This window comes from Ahaetulla prasina, chromosome 9, assembly GCF_028640845.1.
Source record: "Ahaetulla prasina isolate Xishuangbanna chromosome 9, ASM2864084v1, whole genome shotgun sequence".
Lineage (NCBI taxonomy): Eukaryota > Metazoa > Chordata > Lepidosauria > Squamata > Colubridae > Ahaetulla > Ahaetulla prasina.
The window spans coordinates 7,706,768-7,718,643 of record NC_080547.1 but is presented as its reverse complement, the minus strand read 5'-3'; the positions used below and the strand labels follow the sequence as shown (position 1 = coordinate 7,718,643).

General features: G+C 46.5%; 1 protein-coding gene across 1 annotated transcript; it reads right to left on the bottom strand.

The window, feature by feature from the left end:
• Window positions 1–325: 325 nt before the first annotated feature.
• On the bottom strand, window positions 326–11,641 carry MAT2A (methionine adenosyltransferase 2A). Its single transcript, XM_058194524.1, has 9 exons — window positions 11,360–11,641; window positions 6,898–6,975; window positions 6,652–6,774; window positions 6,405–6,517; window positions 5,821–5,964; window positions 5,493–5,711; window positions 4,847–5,029; window positions 3,320–3,453; window positions 326–1,889 (listed from the first exon to the last, which is right to left on the bottom strand). The coding sequence occupies exons 1-9, from the start codon at window positions 11,436–11,438 to the stop codon at window positions 1,787–1,789; spliced, it is 1,176 nt and encodes a 391-aa protein (XP_058050507.1). The 5' UTR covers window positions 11,439–11,641; the 3' UTR covers window positions 326–1,786.
• Between the last annotated feature and the right edge of the window lie 235 nt (window positions 11,642–11,876).

Below are 11,876 nucleotides of genomic sequence, written 5' to 3'. Positions count from 1 at the left end.
ACTTGGCCAATAAAAAATTCTATTCTAAATTCTATTGAAGTCCACAAGTCTTAAAGCTGCCACGTTCTTGCACCAGCACCTGCCAACCAAGCATTTCGAAAGCATGCAAATGTGAGCAGATAAGAAGGTGCCACTTTGGCGAGAAGAAAACAGCGTTCCCGTGGGCCTTGGCGTATAGCCGTCGTGGAAGCATCTTCAGACGATGTTGGTTCTCGCAGCTAGAAAGCAGAGATGAACGCTGCCCCCCCCCCCCAGTCAGACACGATTGGAGGGGAAAACATTCACCTTTTTTAAAAAACAAAATTCAAACCATTACAACGTGCCGTCGTTTTAAGATAGAACCTAGCACTTTATTGAGATTTTAATGTGGAATTTCAAGAACCAGACATATGTAATAAAACGCCCAGGAAAATAAAAAGTGGAACGCAAAAGGCACTTCCTGTTTAGGATACTGACCATGGGACGGGCAAGTAAACAAGCTGGCTTCTCTGTACAACACCAACCAAGTTAGCCTTTCCCATGGTCAGGTCCCCCCCAGCACTGCCCTCCCCTGTTTTACACAAGCCAGACCCCCTGTAGGTTACGCCCAAGGCTTTTCTGTAGGACACCTTGGCCTATCAGGGAATGCTGGGAACTGTCAAGGAATTTCATGGTGTCAAAAGTAAAGTTTTAAAAGCTGCCATTTGGGACAAGGGCTTCTCTGTACTCACACCCCATCCCAAACACAATAAATAAGCAATTATTAAAAAGTTTTTTTTTTTTCAAGTATGTAGGTAATCTTCCCACAACCTTCCCAATTGCACGTGTGCTCTGAAGGGGCCTGGCTTCTCTGTAGCTACGCCAGTACTTCAGAATGCAGTTTGGACTCGACTGTGAAAGTAAACTGGGAATTTTGTGCAATATGAAGTTCTTGGCTCTAACCAAAAGAATAAAAAAAAAAAAAAAATATCCAGGTGCCAAAAGTGTGTGGCCTACAAGTCCTGGGTACCATCTTCTGACCTCTCTATAGTATTACCAAGATTGCCCAAGCGCCCATTTGATAAGGGGGGGAGGGGAAATTTTGAGGTCTGGCTAGTGCTAAAACTGCATAGGTTTAAAAAAAAAAATGAACCTCAAAGAAAGCAGCAGGAAAGGATCACAATGTGATGCCGACTTGGAATTTTAAAAGCACGGAATCAGGACTGCCTCTGTTATTAAGAAACGTTTTTAAGAACCGCACTTTTAGGAGTTGCAAACGGGAGTTGGGTAACATGCAAGCTCTCTGCTTAGGCAACCGGCCGCTGTTCCTAAGAAATCAATTGAGGCGGCGGCCTTGGCATTCTCCAAAACCGGCTGCTGGCACCGCCCTGCTTCTTAAGCATCTGGGCAGAGGAGGTAAAAACCACGGACTGCATACACATCACATGGGACATTTCTTGGGATTTTTTTTTTCCTTTTTGAAGGTAAGGTTGAAAGCCTTTGGGCGATGCAAAAGGTAAGGCTGGAGCACTGTTTCGGTTACAGCCTTTCTTTCTCTATGGATTATTATTATTATTATTTTTTGTATGGTGCCTAGGCTCAAGTGGCTCGTACGTCAAGCCCACACCAGGCAGAGGAGAAAGCACAGTGCAATTTGCGGCCCCTCCCCAGAGGACTGATAATTCATGGTCGTGAACAGTGTGCCAAGTTTTAAGAGCAGAGAAGGATAGGACCAATTGAGGGATTTGGGGGCTCTTTCCCGCAAAGGAGCCTGAAGGTTTCTCTGTAATGTACACCAACAGGTCTGGGGGAAAGAAGCCCAACATATTCAGTATTTAAGCTTTTTGGGGACTTCCCAGGGGAAGTTGTTCCTACCAAAGTGACCATAGGCTGCAGTCTTCTGATAAATAGGCTTCTTCAGATCCAGCTCCCTGGAATATACAAGTCCATAACTCAATACACAGCATTCACCCCAAAACGAAGCAAAAAGCACCTACATCCCAAGAGGCCGCCGAGTTAGCGGGGACGGTCAACGCTTCTTGGCCCCAGAGACCATCATCCTTCTACAAGAGGCGGGATTGACCATCTTAGCTTCACAAACAGCATTGCCAAAGCGCGTCTTGGAAATCTAAGCCCCACTTCCCCACTTCCCCGGCTTAGCAAGGAGATACTTACCTTCTATACTTAGACCAGAGAAGTTCTCCAGAAGGGATACTTCCTATCTCAACATCAGCCCAGCTCAAGGCAAACTTCCCTGACAGATAATAGGCACACAAACCCGTGCTACCTGTCGGCGGAGCTAAGCTTCCCCCCGCCCCCAAAGTCACAACCAACTTCTACCTAGGATGGCTAGCCTCTGAACAAAAAAGAAAAGTTTTTCTAGGTCTCAGCAGTTTTTCTAGATCTCTAAAAAAAGGAGTTAACCAACGACTCTTGTTGCCTCAGCTCAATCGGAACAGAAACCCATAAAAAAAATTGTAGTTACCGTATTAATCATGGGAGTTTTACTTCCTGGTATTATTATACGCTTGCTGTGTAGCAATTAAAACCTTTTATAAATTACTCCTACAGTCCTGGCATTGTTCAGAAAGTAACATTTCAATTGCCAATGTAGCTGGTGTTACACAGCAAGTGAAATCTCCCCATGAAATTATTTTGAAGGTGTCAAGCAACCACCTAAAAGTATCTTCGGGTTTATAAGGTCAGCCTCTCAAAGATGTTTCGCTTTCCAGGAATTTCCCCTCTCCAGGCAAATTCTTCCCAGTCTCTCAGGGCAGGCTCCCACAAAAATTATCACTTTAGAGGTCAGAGGGAATGGCCTTGAGAGAAGAACTGCTTATCAAGGTCAAAAAAGAGGTCTTGAGTCTGGAGCAAGAATTAGGATAAGTCAGCATCTCAGACAGCCCCCTTCCCAGTTCTCACAAAGATAAAGGGAAGGAAAGGGCATTCAGACTTGCAAGATTCTCTTCCTACAGCTTCCCAGTAAGGTAGCATTCACCTACATAACACCTGTTTCCTAATCTAATCTACCTGGACACTCACATATCAAAGAACATGCTGCTAGCTAGAAGGCATTCAAGTGCGCATTCCGCTCCCCCCCAATGCAGGGACATCACCTCTGGATTTGATTGATATTGTAGCCATCTCCTGTGACCACACAACCAAGACACGCGGTGCTCGGCCGGCCGCTTTCCTCTGTCTCTTCGTAGTGGGTATGACGCATACAGAAGGAAGGACAAAACGTTGGCACATTAAGGGCAGATTTGCCCAACGGCCATTGCTCGTTTATGCCTGATCCCCTCCTTCCTAACCCCCATGTCTTTCCCATGTTTGTATATGGACATGCGTTACCATGTTTTACCTGACAATGACCCCCGGGCGAAGATCAAAGTTCTTCTTCACAATGTCCAGCAGTTCGTGCTCCGTTTTTTGAGAGGTGCCATAGTGGAAAATAGAGACTGATATCGGATGGGCGACTCCAATGGCATAAGAGACCTGCAAGCAAAGAGGAACCACAAGTAGGAAGGAACACAGTGGGGTTTGGCCACCAAATAGGAACAGGAAACTCCTCCTTTTGGGGGGCTGTTAGCTTCCAAAATCACAGAACACGTTTTTCAAAAACTCTTGTGTCTTTTACTCATCGTGCTTTCAGTGCTGTTATTTCAAAACTAAATATTGTATTTTGGGATACAGGCAATATGCCTGCTGACTGTCTATGGAGATTCTCAGTCATCCAGTTTGTCCCAAAGGTGCTTTTTTCAAGAGGCAACTGGACTTTCTGGTTTTTTCTTTGAAGACGTCTCGCTTCTCATTTCCCCACCATCCAGTCGGAGCTGAAGAAACTTCTTGGATGAGAAGCGAAATGTCTTCAAAGAAAAAGTCCACTTGCCTCTTGAAAAAAGCACCTTTGGAATGTCTGCTGACAGAAACCCCACTCATCTGTAGCAGATACTGGATAAAGACTGCACGACAAGGCACAGAATGTGAACCTCAAAATGACATAAAAAGACAAAAGTAGTTGCCCTTTGAAGGGAAAATGGAGGAAACAAATGTGGGTATGACTTTTTTTTGCAGTTTTTCTAAGGGATATTAAGGGTTGGATGTGGAGGGAGAAAAACGGAAGTTCGGTGTATTTAAAAAGGCTTAAGAAAACAAGGCAACAGTCAAGAATGAATAAATGCCCAATGAATATAAGAGGGCAGAGTGTCAGCTTTGGAAGCCACATTAGGCCGGAAGCTTCCGTGCTGCCACTTTCTCATGTGTGGGAAAGTAGGAGGGGGGATTTAATAGAGGGGTTGTCTTTAGACATAATAGCATCCTTCCTGTCGGTCAAGGTCAGGCCATCCTGCATCTGGAGGAGGAGGAGTTGGAGTGCTGTGATGGGATGGGATGTCATTGGAGCATGTGATCGACTGGGGAGTCAGGGGATGATGGGGGGGGGTTTGATTTACTGAGGGAAAACCTGGACCTCTCAGATTCGGGTTTTCCCAGATGTGCCAGTTTACTTGGAGTTTTTACTTGGAGTTGGGGTGGGGGGGGGTTTGTAACGCTGACAGTGAGAGGAAAATGGCTGGAACTGATGCATTTCATCACAGTCAGAAGTAAGAAGTGCAAAAGGCTAGATGTAGCCTATGGGCAGGATGGAAATGAGCATTGTTTATAAAAAACCATAAAAAGGCATGGACTTATATAACAAATAGCACTGTGCACATCACATTTAGCTATATTCCCTTTCCCCTTTCTTAATCCCTCAGGCTATTTAATGTAATCTCTTTCTGCACTTTAGACAGCACTGCTCATCCCCCGAAAAGGGAAGAGCGAGGGGAGCATGTCGGAATGAAACTGATCCAAGCATCTTTTTAGCTCCCAAGAAACCGGCTGAACATACCTGAACGAGTACCCGTCGACACAGGCCAGACTTCACAAGGGATTTGGCAACCCAGCGGGCAGCGTAAGAAGCTGAACGGTCAACTTTTGTGTAATCTTTCCCAGAGAAGGCCCCTCCTCCGTGGGCTCCCCAACCACCGTAAGTGTCAACAATGATCTTCCGGCCAGTCAAACCAGCATCTCCCTAAAACAACAATTGTGCTTATTATGCAATTCTGGTATAAATCTTGGGTAAAATCTGCAAGACAAGCAGCAACGGATGAACACCGAACAAAGAGAGAAGGAATCAAGAACTAAGGAGAAACTTCCTGATGGTGAGAACAATTAACCAGTGGAACAACTTGCCTCCAGAAGTTGTGAATGCTTCAACACTGGAGGCTTCAGAAGGGACTGGACAACCATTTGCCTAAAATGGCATAGGGTCTCCTGCTTGAGCAGGGGGTTGGACTAGAAGACCTCCACGGTCCCTTCCAACTCTTGTTATTCTGTTTTTTTAAAACCATCTCATCTATCTTACAAAGTCCTGGCTTTGTTATAAAATACTGCCAAGTGCCTCTGAACTTTCCCGCTGTGGTCATTTCAGAAGGCTGCCAATATACTGTTATGTCCAGATTAGACAACAAACAAAAATGCAACAGCTGACATACCTGGGGGCCACCGATCACGAATCGGCCGCTAGGCTGCAGATGATAAATGGTATCATCATCCAGGTATTTTGCAGGCACAACCGCTCTGACCACTTTCTCCTTCAGGGCATCTCTCATCTCATCCAGTCCAATCCTGTCGTCGTGCTGAACGGAAATGACAATTGTGTGGACTCTAATGGGAATGACGGCCCCGCGATCCTGCTTGTACTGAACAGTCACCTGAAATGGAGCCAAAAAGGAACACATCTCATATGATGGCCGAAAAGGAACCTTGAGCCTGCCTACAGGGGGGCCCACTTCCTAATTGAAAGACGCCAACCATCGTTACCTGGGTCTTCGAATCTGGTCGCAGCCAAGTCAAAATATGATTCCGGCGGAGTTCTGCCAGTTTTGCATTCAGCTGATGTGCTAGGAGAAGAGTCAGAGGCATGCACTCGTCGGTCTCATCAGTAGCATAACCAAACATCAAACCCTGAAGCAAGAACAACATGTGAAACAATAAATTCCAGACTCAAAACAGGCAAGGGCTAGGAATTCACATTAGGTTCTACTTCAGGGGTGTCAAACTCGATTTCATTGAGGGTCGCATCAGAGTGGTATTTGACCTCGGGGTGAGCATTGAGCCAGCTCGATGTCTCTTGTCAGGGGTGACTGTGGCGGTCCAAGTGCTCTGCCAGCGAAAACGGGCTTTCCCAAGCTCCAGTTTCACTGGCAGAGGGTTGCAGGCGGCCATGGCAGCTGAAAACGGAGCTCTGGGGCCCATTTTTGCTGGCAAAAGCACTGTAGGCCGATCCTTCGCTGTTTCCAGGGCCCGCGGGCCATATCTCAGTACGCCCCGGGCAGGGTCCGGCCCCTGAGTTTGATGCCCCCGTGTTCTAGTTTATCACAAATCAATAAGGTCTTACTACCAACCTGATCCCCGGCACCAATGTCTTCTTCCTTCCTGTCAAGATGCACCCCTTGAGCGATGTCAGGAGACTGCTGCTCCAGAGCAACCAGCACATTGCACGTTTTGAAGTCAAAGCCTAAAACGCACAAAAGTTTTAACCTCAAAGAAGAGGAAGCGAAACAGCATCCAAACCAAAAAAAGCTTCCTTATCAAAACCCAGGGGAAAAAAAAAAGGTAGCTAAGCCAAGTGGGCATTCACAACCCGCTCACCTTTTGAAGAATCGTCGTAGCCGATGTGCTTGATTGTTTCACGAACAATTTTTTGATAGTCAACCGCGGCAGTGGAGGTGATCTCTCCGGCCAAAAGGATCATCCCAGTCTTTGCAGCAGTTTCTGCATTGGAACACAGATTGATCACCTGTCAGTTCCAAGTGCCACAGAATCTTCCACAGATTAAAAAAATATGTATACTGAATATACCATTCAGCCCTCCCATAAAAAGCCAGGGGCACTCACCGCATGCTACTTTGGCATTTGGGTCCTGCTTCAGATGCGCATCGAGAACAGCATCACTAATTTGATCGCAGATCTTATCTGAAAACAAAAAAGGTTCCGTCATTCTTTGCGATTCTGGGAACATTTGTTCGTGTTTTGTGCTTTAAAAAGTAACTGTTCCACATTTTAAGAAATCTGTTACTTCACCGATCAATTAAAACAATCTCGCCTTCTCAAAATCTGTCCGTCTCTTCGACAAGGAACAGAGTGACTTAGTTTACATAAGGGCAAACAAGCCATTCCTCCTATCCTGTGTAACCTTTCAGGCCAATCCAATGCTTAGCACATGAACTGGGAGCAGCCATCATTTCTTGTATTTATTATTTATTTATTTAATTTAATTTTTATACCGCCCTTCTCCCGAAGGACTCAGGGCGGTGTACAGGCAAGATAAAAACCAACAATACAAATATACAAGTTAAAATACCCTTTAAAAAACTTATTTAAAATAGCCCAAAGTTAAAAAATTGCCATCAGTTAAAACCCCATTTAAAATTAATAAAATTCCCCTTATTAAAATCCAAATTTAAGCCAGCCCCGCGCAAATAAAAAGATGGGTCTTCAGTTCGCGACGGAATGTCCGAAGGTCAGGTATTTGACGTAAACCCGGGGGAAGCTCGTTCCAGAGTGTGGGAGCCCCCACAGAGAAGGCCCTTCCCCTGGGGGCCGCCAGCCGACATTGTTTGGCGGACGGCACCCTGAGAAGTCCCTCTCTATGGGAGCGTACGGGTCGGTGGGAGGCGTGTGGTAACAGCAGGCGGTCCCGTAAGGACCGTATTTGACGTAAACAAAGTGTCTTAGGAAAACCTAGATAAAGGGTCACAAGGGCTGAGTTTAAGCCGATGGCGCACAAGCCCAATAAACCACGGAAGATAGCCTGGCCAAAATTTGCAAATATTATTTTATTCAAGAGTTATTCATGTATATATTGCTTAGCTTGGGGGCAATGGTAAAACTAGGTTTCTGCTAATTCGCTGCTTCATAGGAGTTACTCAAGGAATAACAAAACTGCAATTGTCCCGGTGTTAAAATGTGTGAACTTCTGAGTCAATCCTGTTCCTGGTGACTGCTTGGAGAAGTCCATGCAGTTTTCTTGGCAATATTCTTGGAAGTGGTTTGCCACAGTCTTCTTCATAAAGCCTGAAAAACATGCCTGGCCAAGCCATCCAGCTGGCTTTTCTGCCCAAGATAGGACTACAATTCAAATCTCTTGGCCTGGCACCATTAAACATACCAAAGTGGCTCTTCCTGATGTTATTGTTTAGATTTACTCAACCCACTCTGTTTACTAGGTAGGTATATTATCAATTATTAAGACCTGCATTGTCACGGTTCTTTACTGTAAGGTTGTCTTTTACATCCCTTTGAAAACACAAAATTAGAATATCCTACAGTCAACTGCAGCTTAACAGAGCCCCTGCTGATTTCGAGTCTATTATAAGAAGCTATATCTGCACTCTCCTACTACCACCCTGCTCTTTAGAGGACAGAAGATGGCAACAAGGAGAATAAGCATCTTTAGAGGAAAATCCCAGATATAGGCAACTGAGGACAAGAGAAAAATGAACATACTGCATTGTTAAATGTGGCATTATCAAGCTAATAATCAAGGCTCATCCCAATTCTTTTATGAGGAAATGGTAACCTTAGAAACATGAACATTTTAGGGAACATGTCTGGAATTCTATTTGTTAAAAAAATTAGTGATCAATAAAGCTGAAACATGAAAGATTTGGCTTCCAGTATAGTATAATATTATGATGATTAGAAATCTTGGAGGTGAAATAAGTGGACAAGTATCACTGCATTCATATCCTGTCTGTAGGTTTCTTGTAGGAATAACTGGTCGCTATGGGATAAAATCTGGGATAAAATGCTGGACTGCTTTGGAGTACCTAAGCCTGTAAAAACAAGCAGTATCTTACAACAATGCAACCACAAAGCAATGCTACTAAAACCTTGACAATGCTTCTATAGCTTTAAAAAAAAACCACAATATTTTAAACTGGAAATTTTTAAGATGTTGGATAGCCATTTTTTTTGAAGTGGTGTAGGGTTGGGGCGGGGGCTGGACTAGAAGACCTCCAAGGTCCCTTCCAACTCTTATTATTAAACATCCCCCCTCAGAGTGAAGAGTAGAGATGTAGCTCCCATTGTTTTAGAATGCAATTCAATATTCTGGTAGATGTCACAACAGACAGACTATGTACATACTGATGTTATGTACTATAGTAAAATGTAATTTTATCAGTTTCATAAAATAAATTGGAGCTGGGGGCTCAGAACAAATTTTAGGGAATTTTTAGCTTGTAGTCTCTCCAAAGAAACTTTGTAGAGATTGCCTTGTCTCTTGTGTATCTTTTAGCAACTGCATTAGGTAGGCTAGATGACCTTTGAGATGTTATTCTATAGCATGGCTCCCCAAACAAGTCCGAGTCATAACTACGGGTATGAAAGGAACAATAGTAATGAACAGTTAAAAGTGAAGGTGGCAAGGTCTCCATTCATTTCCCCAAGTACATGTATTAAATGTGTATCGGTTACTATCAAACTTTTTATTTATTCCCAAAAGCAGAGGAATTGAGACTATAGACATCTGATCAATCCTGCAGGGAACACTATAGTATTCTCCTTTTAATATGAACCACATGGCGTTCAAATGACTACATGTCAATGGCGGAAATGATGGTCAACCAGTCCTTCCTACCCTTTTGTAGCAGAGGCTTGGGCGATGCACTAAACCTCTCCCACTGTTACATCTAATGCAGCAATATTCCAATAAGAAATAACTCAAATTTAGATGAACATGGCAACCAAAGCTTGGTTTGTCCCACTGCTGAAAACCAGCCCTTTTTGCAAACTGAAGTACAACACCACCACCACCCAAAAAAAGCTCAGACATCATGGCGGAAGACAATGGAAAAGGGAAGATGCCTTCAAGGCATCCAAACCAGGATCGCTCGTCTGGTTCTAAACCCTGACCTACCGTTCTCATTTCCTCTTCTCGACTTAAGCCTCTTTGTTGCAGAAGAGCTCAAAAGATGTGCCTTTCTTAAACTCGCCCATTTATTTTAGAGCAGGGGTGTCCAAACTTGGTCCCTTTAAGACTTTTGGACTTCAACTCCCAGAGTTCCTCAGCCAGCTTTGCTGGCTGAGGGACTCTGGGAGTTGAAGTCCAAAAGTCTTAAAGGGACCAAGTTTGGACACCCCTGTTTTAGAGCAATTAATGTTCCATTCCAGGCCAGTGGTCCCTTTAGCCTTCCAATTATACCTTCCAAATGCTTCTTTTATTAGGTTTCTTTAATCAGCAAAGGGTTTTGTCATCAGTTTTACACCTTAAGCTTGTACCCCCCCCCCTCCTCCTCCTAGCCCCCCCAGTTTTACACTTAAGTCTTGTACCCCCCTTCCTTCTCCTCCCCCAGTTTTACTCTTAAATCTTGTATTCCCTCTCCTACTAGCCCCCCCGTTTTATCCTTGTCATGTACCCCCTCCTCCTGTCAGCCCCACCCAAATTTTACCCTTAAGTCTTGTACCCCCTCCTCCTCCTAGCCCCCAGTGTTACCCTTAAGTCTTGTACCCCCTCCTCCTCCTAGCCCCCAGTGTTACCCTTAAGTCTTGTACCCCCTCCTCCTCCTCCTAGCCCCCAGTGTTACCCTTAAGTCTTGTACCCCTCTTCCTTCTCCTCCTCCTAGCCCCACCCAAGTTTTACCCTTAAGTCTTGTACCCCCCCCTCCTCCTAGCCCCCTCCAAAGAGGCGCTTTGCAAAACATGGGAAGGTGGGTTCTTTTTTTTTTTTTTTGAGGGGGGGTAAAGAGTTGGTTGGTTTTTCTTTCTCTCCCCCCACCCCCGCTCCTCCTCCTCCTCCATCCTCTCCTCCCAAGGTCTCGCCATGCGGGCACCACGTGGTCGCCTGCAATGCGGGGCGCGCCGCCGAGGCCATAAAAGCGGGAGTGCGCGTGCGCGAGAAGGGCCCCGCTTTTTTCCTTTCCCTTCTTCCCCTCACGTCTCTCGCCTCGTTCGCCGGTCGGCTCGCGTGGCCGCTCCGAGACGGCGGAGGAAGGGAGGGAGGGAGGGGAAGGGAGTGCCGCAGGCGTTTCCTTTCTCCCCCACCGCACACACGGAGAGGCTCCAAATTCGGTAAAAGAGAGAAGGGGGTCGTGTCAAAAAACCCCCACCCTCAAATCGCCCCCCCCTCAGAGAGAGACACACACACGCCCGAGTCTCCGCAGCCGCCCCGTTACGTCATCCAGCCGGGGCGCGCTGGCCAATCAGGCGGCGAGCGGCGGAGCGCGCGCCCGCCCTCCCGCCCGCCCGTCCATCTTCGCCTCAGTCATCACCGTCTCCCCCCCCCCCGCGCACGCGCCCCCCCCTCGCCTCCCTGGTACAGCCGGGTCCTTCAGGCGTCCCCCCCCCCTCTTCTCACCTGGATGCCCTTCCCCCACCGACTCTGAGGTGAAGAGGAAGGTGCCCTCCTCGATCCTGCTGTCCCGGAAACCATTCATGGCGGGGGCGAACACTTGCGAGGCGGTGAAAGAAGAAGAATGGGGGGGGGGAAAAAAAAATTAAAAAAAAATAAAAAGCGAGGAGGCGTCAAAGGAGCCGGCAGCGGGAATGATGATGATGATGATGATAATAATAATAATAATAAAATAATAATATATATAAGCTAGACGAGCCTCCTTATTGAAGCGCGATTGAAGCAGGAGCGGAGCGCCCGAGGAATGAGGGTGCCTGCCGCCCGGCGCCGATATTTATAAGGGAGGCCACGCCCCTCCAGGCGAAGCCCCGCCCCCTCGCCTTTTTTGGAGAAACGGGAGGAGGAGTCACACAACCCCCCCCCACGGGGCAAAATCGGGCGGGGGGGCGACCCCCCCACGCGGCTTCCGGTGTCCTGAGGGGGCTACTCGGTTCCCCCCCCCGCCGTCCTCAGGGGGCCTCAA

Coding starts and splice junctions, on each gene's coding strand:
- MAT2A (XM_058194524.1), bottom strand. CDS start 11,438: ATGAATGGTTTCCGGGACAGCAGGATCGAGGAGGGCACCTTCCTCTTC. Junction 6,518..6,651: donor CTACGACGATTCTTCAAAAG/GTGAGCGGGTTG, acceptor TGTGCGTTTTAG/GCTTTGACTTCAAAACGTGC. Junction 1,890..3,319: donor CGCCCGGGGGTCATTGTCAG/GTAAAACATGGT, acceptor TGTATATTCCAG/GGAGCTGGATCTGAAGAAGC.